This window comes from Stereum hirsutum, assembly GCF_000264905.1.
Source record: "Stereum hirsutum FP-91666 SS1 unplaced genomic scaffold STEHIscaffold_5, whole genome shotgun sequence".
Taxonomy (NCBI): Eukaryota; Fungi; Basidiomycota; class Agaricomycetes; order Russulales; family Stereaceae; genus Stereum; species Stereum hirsutum.
In genome coordinates, this window is record NW_006763135.1 from 264,650 (window position 1) to 284,552 (window position 19,903).

At 51.3% G+C, this 19,903-nt stretch overlaps 7 protein-coding genes across 7 annotated transcripts; 5 read left to right on the plus strand and 2 right to left on the minus strand.

The window, feature by feature from the left end:
• Positions 1 to 76: 76 nt before the first annotated feature.
• On the plus strand, positions 77 to 3,754 carry STEHIDRAFT_129849 (uncharacterized protein; the record flags this gene model as incomplete). Its single annotated transcript, XM_007302495.1, has 7 exons — positions 77 to 813; positions 875 to 1,124; positions 1,183 to 1,718; positions 1,788 to 2,018; positions 2,074 to 2,423; positions 2,478 to 3,104; positions 3,171 to 3,754. The coding sequence occupies 7 exons, from the start codon at positions 77 to 79 to the stop codon at positions 3,752 to 3,754; spliced, it is 3,315 nt and encodes a 1,104-aa protein (XP_007302557.1).
• Positions 3,755 to 3,866: 112 nt separating this feature from the next.
• STEHIDRAFT_129850 (saccharopine dehydrogenase) lies at positions 3,867 to 5,445 on the minus strand (the record flags this gene model as incomplete). Its single annotated transcript, XM_007302496.1, has 5 exons — positions 3,867 to 4,085; positions 4,164 to 4,404; positions 4,462 to 4,901; positions 4,958 to 5,304; positions 5,355 to 5,445. The coding sequence occupies 5 exons, from the start codon at positions 5,443 to 5,445 to the stop codon at positions 3,867 to 3,869; spliced, it is 1,338 nt and encodes a 445-aa protein (XP_007302558.1).
• Positions 5,446 to 6,204: 759 nt separating this feature from the next.
• On the plus strand, positions 6,205 to 9,246 carry STEHIDRAFT_76391 (saccharopine dehydrogenase). Its single transcript, XM_007302348.1, has 8 exons — positions 6,205 to 6,245; positions 6,305 to 6,485; positions 6,767 to 6,914; positions 6,970 to 7,621; positions 7,677 to 8,023; positions 8,077 to 8,516; positions 8,582 to 8,822; positions 8,914 to 9,246. Exons 1-8 carry the CDS (start codon positions 6,215 to 6,217, stop codon positions 9,130 to 9,132), a joined length of 2,259 nt encoding a protein of 752 aa, XP_007302410.1. The 5' UTR covers positions 6,205 to 6,214; the 3' UTR covers positions 9,133 to 9,246.
• A 1,508-nt stretch (positions 9,247 to 10,754) lies between these two features.
• On the plus strand, positions 10,755 to 11,802 carry STEHIDRAFT_54487 (uncharacterized protein; the record flags this gene model as incomplete). Its single annotated transcript, XM_007302274.1, has 6 exons — positions 10,755 to 10,843; positions 10,913 to 10,919; positions 10,998 to 11,197; positions 11,264 to 11,336; positions 11,449 to 11,506; positions 11,702 to 11,802. The coding sequence occupies 6 exons, from the start codon at positions 10,755 to 10,757 to the stop codon at positions 11,800 to 11,802; spliced, it is 528 nt and encodes a 175-aa protein (XP_007302336.1).
• A 461-nt stretch (positions 11,803 to 12,263) lies between these two features.
• Positions 12,264 to 13,148, plus strand: STEHIDRAFT_76395 (heme oxygenase-like protein; the record flags this gene model as incomplete). The annotated part of the gene is made up of 2 exons (XM_007302349.1): positions 12,264 to 12,713; positions 12,799 to 13,148. The coding sequence occupies 2 exons, from the start codon at positions 12,267 to 12,269 to the stop codon at positions 13,060 to 13,062; spliced, it is 711 nt and encodes a 236-aa protein (XP_007302411.1). The 3' UTR covers positions 13,063 to 13,148.
• A 1,076-nt stretch (positions 13,149 to 14,224) lies between these two features.
• On the minus strand, positions 14,225 to 16,542 carry Shlcc7 (laccase T2 copper depleted; the record flags this gene model as incomplete). Its single annotated transcript, XM_007302224.1, has 14 exons — positions 14,225 to 14,366; positions 14,428 to 14,597; positions 14,667 to 14,852; positions 14,917 to 14,994; positions 15,054 to 15,199; positions 15,255 to 15,305; positions 15,364 to 15,500; positions 15,562 to 15,654; positions 15,713 to 15,890; positions 15,952 to 16,032; positions 16,081 to 16,123; positions 16,183 to 16,251; positions 16,310 to 16,361; positions 16,418 to 16,542. The coding sequence occupies 14 exons, from the start codon at positions 16,540 to 16,542 to the stop codon at positions 14,225 to 14,227; spliced, it is 1,551 nt and encodes a 516-aa protein (XP_007302286.1).
• Positions 16,543 to 18,698: 2,156 nt separating this feature from the next.
• STEHIDRAFT_109679 (uncharacterized protein) lies at positions 18,699 to 19,137 on the plus strand (the record flags this gene model as incomplete). Its single annotated transcript, XM_007302497.1, has 3 exons — positions 18,699 to 18,761; positions 18,820 to 18,870; positions 18,943 to 19,137. The coding sequence occupies 3 exons, from the start codon at positions 18,699 to 18,701 to the stop codon at positions 19,135 to 19,137; spliced, it is 309 nt and encodes a 102-aa protein (XP_007302559.1).
• Between the last annotated feature and the right edge of the window lie 766 nt (positions 19,138 to 19,903).

Consider the following 19,903-nt stretch of genomic DNA (forward strand, 5'->3'; position numbering starts at 1 on the left):
TGCTTTCTATCCCTTCTGATTCTAACTCGGACACGGACTAGGAGAACGCAAGGTCTATTATTTTTTCATATAAACAATGTCGCAGTCTCCAGAGCTTGCTACCCTTCTCAGGGCAGGCTCCGTCCTCCTTCACACGGATTCTCAGCCCCAGGCCTCTGATCTGAAAGCTGTCTTATCCTCTAGGCTAGCACAGCACAGAGCCCTCAGAGGACTTCCTGAGCATGACTACTCAAGTGCCTCGCAAGATGATCTTCAGCGGGCCACCGCACTGGAGGCCCTATTCGTTGTCGAACGTGTTCAACAAATCCTTGACTCCGAGGTCGTCCCTCTTCAAAATCCCTCCTCCAGTCCTGCTTCTTCGGCATCACCACGGAGGTACAACGAAAACACGCCAGGAGAAACACCCCTCATTGGCACTCGAGACATCTCTCAGCTCCGTACACTTCTCTCTATCGCCTTTAAATGGGGTATCGATCCTCTCCTGGCCCGCGTCCAGTCAGCTTGGCCATCCAAGACATCGCAATCACAGCGGGAGGCCTCGCACTCTAGCCCCCGTATCATCGATCTGACGGGCATCCCCGAGGACTACACGTTTTTGATTTCTATGTTGAGACGCGCAATGTCGCTTTTGTTCCCGCAAGGCGTGAACGGGAAAATACCGCAGACGCTTATCACCGCGGCTGTCCTGAATCGTCACGTAACGGACCTGCTGGGCTCAGGCATTGCTCTGGGTTGGATTCCCAAGTCACTTGCTACGGCGGATACGCCCGTAGTCGACGAAATGAGGGCGTTTGTTATGAAGTTGTTGTCAATGTGCGTCATATTCTTTTATTCTCTAATATGGAACGAACCTGTCCATCTGACTCACTATCAGGCTTCCTCCTTCACAGACGATCACCTCGTTAGGGTCAATCTTGTCGAACAGATCCACGCATTTGGCGCCACATATCAAAAAGACTTGCTCCTCTTTACTGAGCAGACAGTTGCTGCGACCGGAAGGCGTTCGTGGGTTATGTGCTGCTGTGTTCGGCGAAGGAGAAGGTGTGGACGAGGATGCCTCTCTGGAGAAGTTGGAACATGTCGCTCGGGTGTTAGGAACGCCCCCAGCAGCAATGAAGCCTGAGGCAAGATCTCCCTCTTAAATCGTACGTTCCCACGCTAATGTCGTCGAACGCAATGTAGGAATATTTTGACACCATTGTAAAGCGTACGTTGTATCTGATCTCCTCAGAGGACAACGTTCCGGCGGTCTATCGTCGTGCCGCTTCATTCTCATTATCTCGAATGCTCTCGACATCCAACCCTCATCATACTCTCGTACGAGGTATCCTCTTTCCCATACTACACGCGCCTTTCCTTGAGTCGTCGGCGCCCAAAGCCATCACCTCGTCGACCTCCGCAACGCGTTCACCTCCATTATTGTCCGCATCCGCGGCACTTCGAACCATCCAAACATTCGTCACGAATACCGATCCGTCCCCGACTCTCATATCTACGCTTCTGTCGCCGGTGTTACCTTCCCTCTATGCCCTGTTCGAGTCGTTGGAGCGTCACAAAACCGTGGATCCAGCGCTTAGAGAGGGCGTACGTGGACTATTGGCAACGTGGGGTCGGATTGTCGAGTCGGAGGAAGGCGTTGCGGTGCTATGGGCATGCGTCGAGAACACAGGAAGCGATTGGGCGATTGATATTTCAGGAGAAATGAGTGTCATGGAGAGGTATGATTCATCGTCCTCTTCACACATCCTTTCCTTAAATACCTATAACAGCACTACTTTGTCTTCTAGAACCGAGAAGGAGCCATCGTTATCAATGCTCACTCCAGAGGATCTGAAGAGGGCGGAAGAGACGGGTCAAATGGATGTGGACGCTAATATACTCGATTTACGTCCGGATCCCACAATTTTTGTGCGATACTTGAAGTCCTTGGACCGTGTGGACATTTCTTCCGAATTTTTCGTTCGGCTGTTGGAAGCTTATCGAGAGATTAAGTCAGACACGGATTCTGATCCTATGAGGTATGCTGACTCCACTGCTTGTCCTCTATCATCACGATAATAAGAACCGTATCAGAACGCTTCTGTACCTCCAGATAATCATGCAGATGCAGATGAACATGACGGGCGACGGCCAATCCTTGGGATCTGCCTCAAGTATATTCAGCAAGCCGGACCATATCCTTTCGTTTGTCCTGCACGCCTTGGAGTCTAGTGTGGCACCTACGCCACGGCCGACCGAGAGTCAGAAAACGGAGAGGAAGCGGGGACTTGGTATAAGCGATTTGAGGATCGTTGAGGTGGAAGAGGAGGACGATCTTGTTGATGAAGCCGATAGTGACGATGAGGTCCCTGGTGTAGAAGGAGTACCTCCGGACGAGGAGATGACCGCTACGGCGATCAGTCTTCTTCTATCTATTCTTGAAGGTGAGTTGTTTATCATATCAATTTTAACCAACTTGGTCTGACAGGTTCATACAGCGAACACGGATGTATCCACACATAACACACCCATTCTGCTCGATATACTAGCGCACATAGAACGCCTCTCAACTCATCAGTCCGATGCTCTTCGTCCTTTAGCTCGAGAAGCCCGGATGGTCCTCACTGTTCGCGAGGCTTCTACTTCGGACACGTCATCTCGCCGTCGAGCCTCAGACAATGATCCCAGCAGCACCGTCCAACATACCTATCAGAAGGCGCTCAAGCTCCTCCAGGACCCCATCCTCCCCGTGCGCGCTCACGGACTTCTCCTCCTCCGACAACTCGTTTTACAGGCATCTTCTGATAATGCCAGGTCTTCATCCGACTTGACGAAAGCAACTGTGTCCGCCGTTCGCCCGCTCGTACCAGCTATCCTCGATATATTTCTGCAATCAGCTCAAGACGATGACTCGTATGTCTTCCTGAATGCGGTTCAGGGCCTTTCGGCTCTCGTCGACGGATACGGGCTCGAGGTCCTTCGTTCGCTCATCCGAGTCTATACAAGCGGATTGGAAGGATCCGGGGCAAGCGTTCTATCCCAGACGGAGCTGGACACGAAGATACGAGTGGGCGAAGCTTTAGGTCAGGTTATAAGGAGATATGGGGATGCTCTGGCCCTCTATGGTGCGTTTTGTCGCATACAATCACTGCCTGCAGTTCGAGCCAAGCTCACATATATTTCACATTCAGCGGACGTGCTTGTCCCTTCATTCTTCGCTGTCGTAAGAGCAGAGCATTTGCCGACGACACTCAGGACTTCGTCTCTGTCTCTGCTATCACAATGCGCTGAAACTAATGACACCACCCTCATCCCATACGCGATCGATCTCTCCGAAGCGATGTTGGACCTCTTGCAGTTAGAGAGCGTCCAAGAAAATCCTGTGGCGCCATCCGCCACACGCACGACGCCACAACCCGCCGATTATCATGAATCCCCTGTGCCGTCGTCAGAAGCCAAGAAAGGACCACAACCTACTGAAAAGGCCACACCAGAGCCGACCATGGACTCTCACCCGACTGCGCGGAACTCCAAATTTCCGCCTCTTCGGCGAGCAGCACTGCACTTCCTCGCCCAGCTCGTTCGCGCGTATACTGTCAAAGCGTACGATGATAATTCGACTTTCCAGGCCAGTGGACGGTCTTTTCCCATTCGACGAGCGAAAACTACGCTGGGATATGTTGCTGCGACGGACGTGGATTCGATTGTGCGGGTCATGGCCAGGGAGGTGAATGAAGCGGTGCAGGCTTTGGAGAAGGCTCTCATGGGGCTTTGAGTCTCCAAGGCGGGATAGTTATTGCGGTTACTCGACAATGAAGACATGGGAGTACGGAAGTTGCTGTGGATGAATCGAGTACAGTATGTACTATCAGTGTCGTGTGCAAAACCTACAACACCTTCTCCACCATCCCGATGCCCTCCACCTCCAAAAGCTCACGAATAGGATCGCAAATCTCCTTTGAGTACGGCACGACGATCCCAGTTTGGTTGATGACGCCGTCCAGGACGAGCTGCGTAGCGATGCCACACGGCACACCAACGAGACGCGCCATGGCAGAATGTCCGTTGGGAGTGCCGTAGGCTTCCAACGTATTTGTCAGGATTTGCTGTAGGTTAGGATTAAATTACCAGTTACTACACATTCGAGCAGGGGAAAACGGGGATGCGAGTTGAATGGGGCAAACCTCAGTGCCATCCTTCCATTCGACAACAAACTTTTCCTGCATCATGAGCAGGTCACGCTCGTCTGCTTCGTAGGCCATAAGAGTCTCGAGCTGGGCACAGAGCGTATCAAAGAGGTTTCCCGCACGAGGCTTCACGGAGTCAGAAGAGAAAAGGCCCATCCAACGAAGACCAGAGATGATACGATTTGCCTCCGCCTCATCCGGGAAAACACAAATTGATTTGATCTGCGCGATGAGAGAACTAAAAAAAAAATTAAGTAATGAAATACGCGGTAAAAATATAGGATGATGGTCCTACCTCTCAGAAGAGTCATCCGCCCCGATTGTCCTCCGCATGACCTCAGCCCAAGTGATGCCTTCCTTCAACCATTCATTCTTCTCCTGATCGAACCACCCCATCTTGATCAATGCGGCCACAAACTCCGTGAACCCTTGATATCTCAACGTTCCTCTAAATACCGTCTTCGCCTCCGGAATGCGATACCACTCCCTAAACGGCACAGTATTCCTATTCGGGAATGCCACAAAAGCGAAGGCAGGAGAGATGAAGCAAGGCTTAGCAGAGCTCATGAGATCTTTGCCGGCAATGTCGACCTGCTTATTTTGAGCGATGTAGGAGGCGGGGTTGGAGAGGGCGAGGAGACCACCGCGGGGTGACCACGAAAACTTGTAGCCGAGAGGGTTATCGGCACATTCGGGTGCGGGGAAGGCACCACAATACATGTGGAACTCCTTGACCTGTCCAACCAAACCGTCAGGGCCATGGTTGAGGGAAAATAAGAGACTATCTTCACCTTCCCGCCCTTTTCGTGGACCTCGTCGATGGTCTTGATGGCGTAGATGTGATCGATTCCTGGATCTACGCCGATCTCGTTCATGACGACGATACCAGCCTTTTTTGCCTCCTCGTCCAGTTCTCGCATAGCGGGTGAAACGTAACTCGTCGTAACGACGTTCGTCTTGCTTTTGATGGCTGCCTTGATGACGGCGGCGTGGTAAATATAGGGAACGAGAGAGATGACAAGATCGTGAGCGGCAATTTCGCGTTCGAGGTCGGGAGTGGAGTTGACGTCAAGGGAGATAGCACGACAATCAGGGAGGTTTCCGATGAGCTTTTGTGCCGTTTCAAGAGTTCTGCATGCTGAAGGATATAGCATTAGAACGAGTTTAGATCATTGGTGGACTACTCACCGACTGTAAGACGGTTAGACGGCTCCCGCATGATATACTCTGCGGCAGGCCCAGCAACGAAACCACTACCGAGAAGTAATACTTGTTTCATCGGCTTCTTCGCCTGTTTTCCGACGTTGGCAGCATGCCCAAACGTGGGACCATCTACGTTTTAAATTCAAATCAATTTAGTACCAACGCTAACGGCGATGCGAGAATGTACGGACCTTTGATCGAAGAATGCGTGAGGGATGCCATGGAGGTTACTAGATCGTGAGTTGGACGAGACACCTGAACTATTCAGGGTCACCTAATACTACCTCCTGAGAACTTGAAATCGAATTGTTGGGGTGACTCGACCAGATTCTTACTTACGTGAGGTGTCCAAGATGCGTTGGTAAGTTTTCTTGCCCGGAAGGACGGAGCTCCACCACTCACTGCACAATGTGCAATTTTCCTGTCGCTAACCAAGCAACGAAAGGCGCAACCAAAGGAGGGAGATACTCGGTATAAAAAGCCTATCATGGAGTGAGAACGAGTTGGAGAATACGGCGTGAGAGAGCCGGCAAGATGGTTCGAATTCAGTGTTGCGCTGCGAGCTAGAGAAACCAACTGTAAGCTACTGTAAGTCAAGCTACTGTAAGTCACCAACGTACTCAAGCTGATGGTATTTACAGCAAATTCCTTGACCTTGGCCCACACAAAGGAACCGAAGCTGAGACTGGATCAGTGCGATAATCATGGTGGCTGGTGGCGAAGGAGCTACGCCGTGTTGTCGGGTCGTCAAGATCAACCGTTAACTATGCTTTAGATAAGATAATGCGATGTATCCTAGATCAAAATTTTGAAAGCAGAGCTAACACCCCTTCGTCTTCACTACGATGGCTCCCCTCACCCACCCTTCAATCAAAGGTATGATCTATACTGTATTCAAGTATGCCTATATATCTAAAAATTGTCTCGTATTATAGATGGCTGGTTCCGCGAGATCTCGTCCCAGTGGCCCGGTCAGGCCATGACTTTGAAGGTCAACAAAATCCTCCATGTCGAGAAGTCACTTTACCAGGACGTTCTGGTCTTCGAATCGGAGACCTACGGAAATGTTCTCATCCTCGATGGAGTCATCCAATGTACTGAGAGGGATGAGTTCTCGTGAGTATTTCTCGCATTTCTGGTTTGTTATGTTTGGTATGAGAGATCAGAGCGGGAAGAGGGAAGAGGTATAGTGTGAGGTAGTCAGGGCCGCGGATTGTCGTCGGGCTCGGGATAGATAAAGTGAGGCCATAATGACTATGGGCTACGATTTTCGAGCCTATCGATCCGTTGTCGTGCTCCGTGCCCCCTCCGAGTGCTCGATTGCCCGTATCCTCAACACTCCCAGCACTTTCACCCTCACCTTCCACGTTTTCTAATCATGCTTGTTATATGCAAAGGTATCAAGAGATGATAGCCCACATTCCTCTCGCAAGCCACCCAAACCCGAAGAAGGTCCTGGTCATTGGTGGTGGTGACGGTGGCGTCGTCCGAGAGGTCCTGAAGCACGACACAGTCGAAGAGGTCGTTCTTTGCGATATCGATGAGGTTCGTATATGTATTTTTTCTTCGTCATACTCATTATTGAAGCCTATGTACACAGGCTGTCATTCGTGTATCGAAGAAATATCTGCCTCACATGGCTGGGCTCCTTGACTCACCCCGTGTTAGGGTTTTTGTCGGTGACGGCTTCAAGTTCCTCGCCGAGAACACTTCCACCTACGATGTCATTATCACCGACTCCTCTGACCCTGTCGGACCTGCCGCATCCCTCTTCGAGAAGCCCTACTTCCAACTCCTCCACGACGCACTTACTCCTGGTGGCCACATCTCCACACAGGCCGAGTGCCTCTGGCTCCATCTCCCTCTCATCTCCAAAATCCGCCAGGACACCCTCTCCATCTTTCCCACCGCCGAGTATGCCTACACCACCATCCCCACCTACCCATCCGGCCAGATTGGGTTCCTCGTCTGTTCGAAGGAGAAGGGCCGTGACCTGACGACTCCTGTGCGCAAGGTCCCGGACACCAGGTACTACAACGAGGCCGTTCACAAGGTCGCGTTTACGCTTCCCGAGTTTGGTCGTGCGTTGATTGAAGAGAACAAAAACATCATGCCGAAGTTTGGACGTGCGTTGAAGGCTGAGGTCGAGGCGAACAAGGCACAGAAGAAAATTCTTCTTCTCGGCAGTGGATTCGTCGCTCGTCCCGCCGCGGAGTACATCGTCCGTGACCCTTCTAACCGTCTCACTGTTGGTATGTGTTGTATGATCGGCTCGTTCGCGATAGTGGGGAGTTAATCGTTGTATAGCCTGCAGGACGCTCGCGACCGCCGAGGGCTTGATCGATGGCCTTCCTGACTCTCGCGCCATCTCCCTTGACGTTAACTCCACTGCTGATCTCGAGCGCGAAGTTGCTGCTCATGACCTCGTCATCTCGCTCATCCCCTATACCTACCACGCCACCGTCATCAAGGCCGCCATCAAGGGCAAGACCAACGTTGTGACTACCAGCTACGTTTCCCCTGCTATCAGAGAGCTCGACGAGGAGGCGAAGAAGGCTGGTATCGTCGTTATGAACGAGATCGGTCTTGACCCTGGTATCGATCATTTGTATGCTGTCAAGACCATCAGTGAGGTCCACGAGAAGGGTGGCAAGGTCAGCGTCCTCCATCTCGTTACACTTCGTAAAATGTGCTGATCTCCCAGCAGGTGAAGCAATTCTTGTCGTACTGCGGTGGTCTCCCTGCTCCCGAATGCTCCGGAAACCCCCTCGGTTACAAATTCTCCTGGTCTTCCCGCGGCGTCCTCCTTGCCCTCCTGAACTCCGGGTCTTACCTCTCCGGCGGCAAGCAGCTCGATATCGAAGGAAAAGACCTCATGGGCTACGCTAAGCCTTACTATATCTCTCCTGCGTTCGCTTTCGTCGCGTACCCAAACCGCAACTCTGTTCCGTTTCGGGAGTGGTACAACATTCCTGAGGCGGAGACTGTCGTTCGTGGGACGTTGAGGTATCAGGGCTTCCCTGAGTTCATCGGGGCGCTCGTCAAGCTCGGATGGTTGGATGCTGAGCCAAAGGAGTGGTTAAAGGAAGGTTTGACTTGGTCTGAGGTTATGCAGAAGGCCACTGGTGCGGCAGACGCTTCTGAGAGGTTTGTCCTTCTCCCAATCCATCGTTATTAACCTGTTACTGACTTCTTGCCCATGAACTCTACAGCACCCTTGTCGCCCAGGTCAAATCGGTGTGCAACTTCCCTGACCCTACGGAAGCCTCCCGTATCATCTCTGGTCTCCGCTGGATCGGCCTCTTCTCTAACGAGAAAGTCAAGCCCCGTTCTGGAAACCTTCTGGACACACTTTGTGCCCAGCTTGAGACGCTCATGAAGTATGAGGAGGGCGAGCGTGATCTCGTCATGCTCCAGCACAAGTTCTTCGTCGAGTGGGCCGATGGCTCCGAGGTGCGTTACACTCATCCTCTCATCGCTTCTTCTTTCTCCCCACTAAGTGCCGAATATCGTTGACTGATTCGTACGCCATATGTGTTAACAGCAAATCCTTACCTCCACCCTCGAGGCTTACGGTGTCCCCGGTGGTCACTCCGCCATGGCCCTTACCGTTGGCGTTCCTTGCGGTATCGCCACTCAACTCGTCCTTGACGGCGTCATCAACCAGACCGGTATCCAGGTCCCTTACTCCAAGGAAATCTGCGACCCGATCCGCGAGTTGTTGGAGCAGGAGGGCCTTGGGCTCACTGAGAAGGTCTTGTAAAAAGCTTTTATCGAACGTGCTAGGAGAGGAAACCAAAGCGGGTGTATGGGTAAAAGGAGTGAAAGTGAATTTGTTGTTTGTTTGTGATACTACTGAATAGACGTTGATTTCTATGGGTTTCGTGCATGCGGATGGGGCCGAGTAAGTAGCACAACCCTTGGCAGCGTCCGCGAAGTTGAAGTTGGCTGGTTTGGGGAACAAGATTGTCTCTGGACAGGCTTTGGTCACAATGTTTCCTCGCCCTCTGTTCTGTAGGCATGACATTCATGAATGATCCCAGTGGGCGATTTGGGAGCATAGTCCATCGAGTGGCACCATTGGGCCACAAACGTCCGCAGTTTCTTGTTCCACGTGGGTCCCACGCGAACTTCGCAGGCCCAGCTTTGAGCTGAACCAGAACCTTGGATGTAGCTCCTTCGACTCCGACGTGCTTGTGAAGCCTACTACCTACTTTGAAATCTATCTCATCTGATACTTTTCTCATAATAACTGTCCATCCATTTTATATCTCCAAATTTTGTTTGGGGGTAGAGGTCACACAACTGTCAGATTCACTCACAGTTCCGCGACGACTCGGACTTCGGTAAGTCTTTGCATCTCATTAGAGGCTTTGTGCATCTCCTTCTCGACTTCGATGCGTGTGCATACCATGGATGGTGAGAATAGGGTTTGATGTTCTCTGAATCCTGGTTCAGCCGTCATGCTGCGTGAGTGCCGATTCCAGGAACAACCACTTCGGGCGTACTCTCCGAGACAGCTCGAACCCGGGCCCTTTCACTAGTCCTTTGTCTCGTTAACAACGAAGGGTACTGTGTGGGCGGGTCCGCGGATTCATTGCACGAAGGCCCAAGCACCTGAGCTCCATTGCTTCCCGTCCGAGGCAGCGTGGGTAGGAACGAGGAAATGCAGGGTCCTCGCGACTCATTGGTGCTACACGATTTCGGACTGACCTTTGTATCTTGCCTAAAATGCAATGTAGCACGCGTTATTCCGTATTGAAGCGTACGTGATGATGGTCAGGTAATTGAGCCTGAGTCCGTCGTCTTCTGCATGCTTTCTTACACTTCGTTCTTCAGTAGGATTCGCCTTCAATCCCTACCCACCCAGTCACTCCGCTCGATTGTTAACGGAGATCATCGCTTTGAAGGTCGCAAAGGTATCTGGGATTGATTTACAACAAAAAAAAACTTCTATAGGTAATCAGCCCCTGATTGGCATCGAGTGACGAAGTCCGAGTAGGCTCCTCTGCCTTTGTTCTCGGACCGAACTCGTTTTTGCCCAAGAAGGAAGGCTTTGTTCTCCGGAGGCTGAGGAATGCACCGGCGGGCTCGTACCTTCCACATCAAGTACTGGCAAACAAACCTGTCTAGATCTATCGCTGATTATTGATACCCGATTCTGTGAGGTCTCTACCGTCATGCTGAAGCTGCATGTACGGTTGAGAAGTATAAGGTACCTGAAGAGCGTCCGATGGGAATGATCCTTTCCCTTTCCCTTTCTCTTCCCCGTCCCCTTGACTCACCCCCCTTTCTCCCTTCGTCTCTCCCTTCCGTCTTGTCACGGCTGGTTGACACTTCCCTGTTGTTATCTCGTCTTTTGGTCAACCTTTTCTGAGAGGAAACATGTCTGCACCGATCGTTCTGCTTCAAATTGGGTCGAACCCTTTCAATACGGTCTTTGAAGATGCGCATGGAGAGGCTGCTTTCACCATGTAAGTCCCTTATCCGAGATCTTTCTCATCCATCCGATTAGACGCTGAATTTATCACTCAATCCCATAGTCAAGAGGTTCGTGCTACCCTACTGATCTTATGACTCCGCCTAATTGATCTTTCCTCACTTCTCTCATCCCGCTGTCAGGCCGAGCGTACCCCGACTACCCCAAACACTCTAGTACGCCTTCGACGCGAGCAGCTATGGAGCGCCATATACCACACCATCTCTGGTCCCGGGGCCACATACTTCTATTTCGGACCTGAAAGCGCACCTGGTTCAGGATATATTGTTTACGGAAACGCGGAGGCGCAGAGCATGACGAGTGTCGTGAGGAAGAAGAGAGGCAGTGCGTCGTGAGTGTTTGGTCTTTACGGAACTCGGGTAACGCATGCTGACGAGCGCAAATCAAAACGTAGGATGAGGTATTTCACGACTCATATGGGAAAGGAGTTGAGGTGGAAGTTGTCGGATTCCTCGGGGCATATGGAGGTGCGCCACTTCTCCCGCGTCTGCTTGACACCCTCCTTTCGTTTCAATTTGACATCCATTCCCTCGAAGCTGAATACATATCTCCCCTTTCATCCCCGTCTCCCCCAAATAGTGCTCCGACGGGAACAAACTCCTCGCCGTCTACCAGGCTAAACACCCAGACCTCCCGCGTCCACGCGCAACGCGCTCTCGCAGTAACACACAATCCTCCTTCCACCAACCTCCAACCACACCTATATCGCCAGTCACATCCCCAATGACGCCGAACTATGCGTTCGAGTTTGGAGCAGCCGTCGTTCCTCCATACGAAAACGCGCGTGCCGCTCCGTATCCGTTCGCAAATGGACATGCACATGGGGCCGGAGAACATGCGGTGTTGACGATACAACCTTCCGCGCTGCCGGTGGTGACTGAGGTGGTGACAACGTTGATGTTGATCAGAATGGGAGGGTCGTTGAGGTGGTGACTCGGTGGCGGGCCTCGTGCGTGGTCGGTTAGTGTGAGAAATTGGTTCCGACCGAGAGGGAATGAGCAGAATGGGCTGCTGTGGTAAGATTGAATTGTAGTGTGATGAGCGCAAGAGCTCCTGCGTTCGATCATAGATATGTGTGTCAACTTCGTTCTACGGTCACTGCGCCCTTTTCGACTGGTCCGAGAGGGGTTGCCTTTTCTTCGTGTTCTTCGTTCCTTCTTCTTCTCTATTCTTGCTCTTCCATCTTAATTGCTTCGGTGGGGCAACAATATTACTTTCGTATCCCTGCACTGTATCATATCTGTAGTCCCGATTCATTTTTGTTGTATATAACGACGTATTTGAAAAATTCCTGCGCCACATCAAGCGCTTGGTGCCACTTAACGGGTTCCTCCGGACAGGGGGGTATGTGGCAAGTGGGGCCTCCGTCGATTCAAAATTACTTGCTTTTGACGGTCATGTTGTCGCTCACCCAACACCTCTACTCCCTCCATAAGCCAGACTATATCAAGGCAACTCAACACCCTTTCCTCTCCGCCGCGGCGAATGGCTCTCTCCCGCCCTCTCGTCTCGCACTTTGGCTCTCCCAAGACCGCTCTTACGCGGCGCATGCCTACCCCCGCCTCATCGGCCGAATCATCTCAGCTATACCATTCTCATCAGCGCATTCGAAAACGTCAGTCGAGGAGAATCAGAATCAAAGGGTTCTGAACGTATGTATCGACACATTGAAGAATGTAGCGGACGAGGTCGAGTATTTCGATAGAGAGGCGGAGAGATTTGGGTTAGAGACGGATGGGTGGAAGGTGAGGAAGGGGACGAGGGATTATCTGGCGGAAATGGCGAGGATTGGAGTTGAAGGTACTTTGATTGACGGGTTGGTCTATGTGTGGGCTATGGAGCAGGTATGTTGCCCGGTCATCTCAATGACACTCGTATTTTTCCAAGGGCGATATATATTCATTCTCATATTGTGCACGCGTTCGCAAGTGCTACCTCGATGCGTGGAGGTACGTGACCTCCAATATGGAGAATTCTTCTGAAGACAATGCTGCTCTCGCATCCTTTGCGGAACACTGGACCAACGACGAGTTCGTCAAGTTCGTCCAAGGATGGGCTGTTCTCGTCGATAGCTTCGATGTGAAGCCGGGGTCAGAGCAGTGGGCTAAGTCGGAGGAAATATGGGCCAGAGTTATTGAGCTTGAGGAGGGCTTTTGGCCTGAAGAAGGTGAAGAGGCCGAGATGAAAGCATAACTGAAAGGTCAAGTGACGGTAGCGCCACAGAATGCCTAAAACATCACTGTCATTTATTGTGATTCCACATCAAAATTGGCTGTTGCTCTATGTTATTGGCCTCCCTTCGATATTGGCCTCGTAACGAAATAGGACGAGGTTGTCCTCTTCAACTACCGTGGACATTCGACCTCCGCAGAGGCTGATATGCCTTGTCCGAGTCAGTATCTCGCTCTCGGGGACTGAACACGTTGTACTTTTGAACTCCACATCTGTGTTGGTCCAGAATCCTTCAAGAATCCTTGCGATGTTAGACGCTTACGAACATAACGCGTGCACTGTCGGCCGCAGTTAGCTCGCTTCCTTGTTCACCCTGCACGAACGTTCGCTAACGTCCCTCCGCGGACAGACCGAAGTTGATGCCATAAATAAATGCGCAGGCAGTCCACACGGGTTTCGGCGGCGCCGCTTACCACTATAGCAAGTTCATCCTGATATAAGTAATTGGGACCGAGGGTTTGCGTATAACTTAACTCTTGAGCTAGACTTGTGTCCGCACCTCTTACCAGGGCGATAAGGGAGCACGACCCTGCTCTGAAGAACACAAGATGTTATATGCTTAGCTTGCGATCGCCCAAACCCAGCAGAAGAGATCGCACAGAAGAGACGATAGATGAGGATGGCGATTGCATTTTGTACTGACTAAAAGATCATAAGTACACTACGACGAGGCCAGTACAGCCTTCATTAGTAGTAAGTGTGAGTTGCCATACAGGGAGTAGGAGTGTAGTGAGAATCGGAGCGGAGATATGTGAGCTTGCATAAGGGCAGATGGAAGCATGAGATGAACACATCGACGGACACCGACGGACACCAGAGGTATAGGGATGCGACGCTACGTATTTATGTACAAGGAGGAGGAGAGAAATGAGGGTGTGCGAGAGTCCATGAGAGTTAAACCGCGAACAAAGAAGGAGACCGTAAACTAACGAACCAAAAATAGCAGGACAAGATTGCAGTGCAGAGTGAGCAGGATGATGTGTTGAGTGATGGAAAACAAGACTATCGGGACGGAGAGGTAGGTACGAAAGAAGTCCATGAGACAGTCTCTTTTGGGAGACTGCATGCAAAGTGAACAAAGTCCAGTGAAAACGACAGGCAACAGAGCATTCCACCCCAAACTTTAGAGCTGGTCCGAGGTAAGCCCGTCGTAGATAGGACAGAGATCGTCCCACGCGCTGGTGTCGACATTAGCAGACGCGGTGTTGTTGACGTCTTCTGCGAAGACTATACCGAACCCGGCCTCAAGATGCCAGTCGATGTGGCTGTCGATGAGATCATGTCAGAATATGGTCAAAATGGTCCAACGAAAGAGCAAGGGCTCACCAGTGCAAGATCCAGGGGCCAGGGTTGTCGGTAGTGAACCGGATGGTAACATTATCGCCATCTACGCCCATAGAGACGACGTCGCGTTGGACGGGGTTCACGTAGTTATAGGTATCACTGCCTGCACTCCGGATGACATCGAAGACGTGGCCGTGAAGGTGCAGAGGGTGCTATACGAAGTATTTGGGAGTGGTATCAGGCACGGGAACCACGAGCTATATGAAAGGATGAAGACATACAGGACCGCCCGCCGCACCGGCAGGAATAGAGACCTCGATGGTCTTGTTCCTCTCAACGGTGTAGATACTACCGGATGGAAGGAGCTCTTGGACTGACTTCGATCCAGACAGGATCTGGAGGAGGACGGGGACGGTGGGAGGGGTGAAGGGAACGTCGTTCACAGTGAACTGCAAGGCGGTAGCATCCTAAGAACGGGCCCGGCTCTCTCAGTTTGTCATGCAATGTAGCAAGCAAGATATTGAAGCTTACGAAAGCGACAGCCAAGTTCAAGTTAACGTCGGCACCGCCCTGCTCAGCAGTCCCAGCTACCGCAGTCGCGCCAAGAGTCTGGACGTGATAAACGATTAAAATCGCTGATTATACGCAAGGGCTATCAAGACACGTACGTGGAGGTCCGTCTCGGCAAGGGCCATGGTGCTCGTAGTTTGGTTCGTTGTTGGGTCGATTTCGTCGGCACCAGAGTACCTGAGGATAGCCATGTTGAGACCGCCGTCAAAGGACGTGGTACCCGCGCTTGGGAGTGCGCGGACCCCTATATCTATTATCAGCATTCAACGTTGATAACGAGGCCGGAGGATGAGACTAACAGTAGTTGTCGACGGTCTGGTTGGCCTCGAGAACGAAGGAGTAGCGTTGACCTAGTATAATTATCAGCACGTCTACTCGCGAATAGTCATGAGTATGACGATCGCTCACCAGCGAAGATCTGAATCGAGTCCACACCCAGTGGGTCGACGTTGACACCGTCGGCTTCAATGATGGTCATGGTGTGCCCATCGATGGAGAAGGTGTAGTTGGGATCGCAGGCCATGTTGATCATACGCATGCGGTACCTGGGGGAAGAAAATTACTAGTGAGAGGAAATCTTTATTACGACGTGCCCAGTAAACATACCTCTTGCCTGACTCGACCGTGATAACCGCAAGGTCCGATGCCGGACCGTCTGCGTAACGACCGAGGCCGTTGATGAGAGTAGCATCGGCCGTCCTGGATAGAGAAATCTTCAGTCGATAGACAGATTGACCAATGCTGAGTGAAGACGTACGGAACCAAACCAGCATCTGGGGCAAAAACGTGGTACCAATCCGCGAGAGTCAGGATGGTAGTGTCATCGTCAACATCATACAGCGATGCGTGCGGGTCGTTAGGGTCATAGATGACCATAGGACCACGCAGGCCATCGCAGTATTGAGTAGAAAGATGCGAATGGTACCAAAATGTTCCTTAGGGGTCGGTCACTTGAGTCAGTGAGGGTACAAAGCGCTTCAGGCAAAGGTGGCCTACCTGCTTGATCGGGTACGCTGAAGTCGTATGTGAAGGAGTTGTTGGGTGCAATGGGGCATTCGCTAACAAAAGCAACACCTGCTTCGAAAGTCAGTCGCTATATTTGAGTAGTATAAGAAGGATGCGTACCGTCCATGCCTGTGGTACCAGATTGGAATAGACCATGCCAATGCTACGAGAAAAGTGTATGATGAGCAGCCGAGACATGCAATTGGAAGGAAGGCCACTCACCACCGACGTTGTCTTGAGCATATTACTGTCAGACAGTTCGTCGATGACGTTGATCTGGAAAGTGTCACCCTGTGATGTCTTGGTTAGCAGAACGAAACAGACAGAATTGACAAGACGTGGAGCGTACCATGTTTCCCGTGATGAGCGGGCCTGGGAACACGCTTCCAGCAGACACGGTGCTGGTGTAAGAGTAGTAAGCAAGGGATAATACGGAAGTGAAAAACTTGAAACGTACTCGCGAGTGTAGCCGTCTGGTGCCAGCTCCACATTGGTGATTTGAAGGTCAGTGACTGGGCCAATGGCCGCCATGGCGCCAGCAGCGAGAAGAAGGGAGGAGAGAGGGAGTACAATGTTTGCCATAGTCGGGTTTGAAGATACCAAAAGAATGGAAAGAAGCTCCAGAAGGGAGTAAATGCAAGAACCGGAGATGGGGTATTCGGGATGCGACTCAAGCTGCTCTTATACGTCTCCACCCATGATCCTCTTTACAACTGCAAAAATCAGTCAAGATGCACATATACACCGAAGGTCAGCGGACTACGCGACATGCTTAACGGCCCAGGTTGCGGAGATCAGAAATCGAAGCCAGGATATTGGTATTGATATCCAGAAGAGATGACAACAAGTCGTCCGAATCGTCGTTGACGGGTTCTTCGGGCCTGCGGGCTCGCGTAAAAGGTCGTCAAGAGTTCTCCGCCTTTGTGTGAATGGCTACTCCTAGGGTACATAAGGGACTACAGAAGACATCGACCTGCCTGCCTGCATATCGTGCAGGTGGTTCCAAAGTGTAAGGAGACGGCAGCGTAGTTCGAGAATACGCTGAATGCAGCAAATACATTTGACAAGCTGCACAAAGGACTCAGGGGTAAACACAAAGCTGTCCGATTCAACCAAGGCTGAGGTATTCTTCGGACTTTGAGCCTCCGGAGGCAAGGTGAGACTCGCTGGAGCTCCAGGGACACAGGAAGAAAATTCGGAGAAGCAGGTCGGCTATCGTGCTTGGGTACCTTCAAAAACGTACCGAACGCAGTCAACCAGGTACCAGAAGCCACCGAACGAACAACGGGATTCAACAGGATTCAACAATATTCAAGACGGCGCAGGAAGTCCGAGGAAGCGGATACGGGTCGACTCCGCCGCGTATGGACGTGGTCGTCTTCTCCAAGTCGCATTCATCATGGTAAGACGCCTCCGCGGTTGAGCAACCACGAGGAAAAGAAGTCATCAGAACTCACTGGACAGCAAGAACCAGGACTCTGAGCATGAATAATTCTATGACTAGTTCCCACAACCTTTGCGAAGGGATAGTGCAACCAGGAGCGGCAAGGGTACTGTAGAGTACTGCGTAGATGTGAGAGGCGGATGAGAGTGAACGTCTGCAGGGGTTGTGCGAGCCGAGCCCTCCTATCGGCCTCGGCGCATTCCGAAAATCAACACCCCGTATTTCGGCCACTGCTTTTGTTTGTCAACCAATTCCACAACCTTCGCGGCCTTTGTACTCGGATATTCTGGCTGAAAGCTGACTCCTCGTATGTCTCGTGAAACAGTGAGCAATCAGAATTGGACAACGTCCTGCGAACTTGACTCTTGACTTGACTCTCGCTATTCATCCACAACTGCCGACTCGCTGAGGCTCACAACAGTGGCAAGGTCCAATTGCTGCGCAGTTCGACTCTGGCAATGGTGCCTCAGAGTACGACTTATGCTCACAACAGCCTTGCTCCCGCCAGAAACGGTTGTTCTTTTCCTCCTTCCTATTACTTACTCGGGTCTCATAACCGAGCCAGCTTCTTTCGACAGCCGCTCGACCGCCTCATTACTCCGCAGACTTGGAGATTCATTCGGCTTCTAACGAGTCTTGATGAAAACTGGCTGAAGGGACTTGCACGAAAGTGCATTTCTGTCTCTTGTTTTTGTGCGAGTGGATAGACGATACAAGATGGATCGCTTCTATACTGATGGTCGGGGTCTGAACAATCAGCTCAGGTTTCTCCCCCGAAAAACATTGGCGACCATGGCCAAAACGATACTGATATTACTACCAGAGCACTGCACAATTCACTGACGTATATTTCCTTGCTTTGATCTTGCTTCGATGCGCAGTGTTTAGCACCACGATACTGCCAAGACCATTCTCTGCGCAGTGGACCTCGGAACAGTCACTTGACTCGCGCCATCACTTCTTTGTTCCTCGGACACGCGTCCTCTCCGGCGGTGACACAGAGTAAGGTGCTTCTACCGCAACTAACCGCTACTGCGGATAACGAGAAGTAGGAACGGGGAAAGAAATCAAACAGTTATTTTCGCCGATGTACGGCGAAGGATTCTATCGCCACGTAACGAAGTCGGTAAACTTCTTGCTTCTTCGTCGGATGTTTCGTCAGTTTCCAGCCCTGAAGGATACAAGTATCGACCAGCAGCTACGTCGGGAGCTCATCACCTCGCAATCCCACTTGACCCGTCTTTTTCTCGCTTTCAGAGACTGTTTCGGCTTGCATATCAACCCATTTAACACCATGAACTTCTCCCAGTCGCTCTTTGTTCTCTTCACTCTCGTTACAGCGGCTTTTGCTGCATCGGTGAGCTCTTTCTCCCCTTTCTTTGTCACTTATTTCTGATCTTTTTTGTTTTGCGCAGGATAACTTCACTGAGTCCGGGTCAACCTCATATGCGTCCTCTAGCGCTGTCGTAAGCCTTCTTCTATCATTATCTTCGAAGTTTATCGCACGCAAATACTGTCTGCTCACCACCATGGTGCAGGTGTCATCGGTCACTTCAAGCGTCGAAAACTCCACCTCCACCTCCACCGGCACTGGCCAAGTTGTTACTGCCACTCGTCTAATGAACGCGTACATCAGCGAGTCTCCCTACTTTGTCACCACCACGAAGGTCATGACCTGGACGCAAATGCCCATGTCATCGGCTACTTCCTCTGCCTCCTCGTCGGATGCTTGAAACATGGAAATTCCGGTACGTACCCTTGAACTCGTTATCATCTCTTCTTCATCTGAATATATGCCTGTCAACAGGTGTTATGGACTTTAATAGCTTAGCTCCTTTCTTCTTTTGCATAGTCGTGGTGTTATCTTCAATGGACTTTCGCATTTGCATTTGATGGACTATTCTGGTTACGTAATGCCATTTGGGCTCTGTCCGTGTCTGTCATCGCTATCGAGTGCGCTACTCTACTGAAGTCGTTGGTTTTCATGCCCAACATGTCTTCAGTTTTCGCCGATCGGTGAGGATGAGTTGAGTGTGGCCCATCCTGTCTCCATGTGGCGTACCCGCCATTTGCCGATCGCGCATGGCCAGCGCACAGCCACCAGGAATGTTGGTTTTGAACCTCGATAGTCGCGACGAAGTTCGATGTATGATGCTCACCTGTACCCGCTCGTGCTCTCTTCTCATCGCTCCAGTCTGAGATCAAGTCCACGATGCTGTTCCACACAAGCATATCGGGAGGGCCAAGAGATGTCATCTTGGCCATTCTCGGCTTTTCCGCACACTAAACTTGCACACTTCAGATCCTTGTCAGATCCTCGCTGCTTTACCTCCTTTAACTGCTCCGTTCGGCGATTGATATAGAGACACTTGGAGCTGTGGATGCGCCTGCACGTAGTTCTCGTCGTGCTCAGTCAGATATCAGTTTTGCGAGGGGCATGTCAACCGCCGAAATCGTTCACTCTGCCAAGATTTCGAGGTGTTCGACGATGTTGAATTG

What these genes read in the sequence shown, in the direction of transcription:
- STEHIDRAFT_76391 (XM_007302348.1), top strand. Translation starts at nt 6,215, where the DNA reads ATGGCTCCCCTCACCCACCCTTCAATCAAAG. An exon ending in ACTGAGAGGGATGAGTTCTC is followed by an intron (nt 6,486 to 6,766) that starts GTGAGTATTTCT and finishes TTATATGCAAAG; the next exon opens with GTATCAAGAGATGATAGCCC. An exon ending in TCCACGAGAAGGGTGGCAAG is followed by an intron (nt 8,024 to 8,076) that starts GTCAGCGTCCTC and finishes ATCTCCCAGCAG; the next exon opens with GTGAAGCAATTCTTGTCGTA.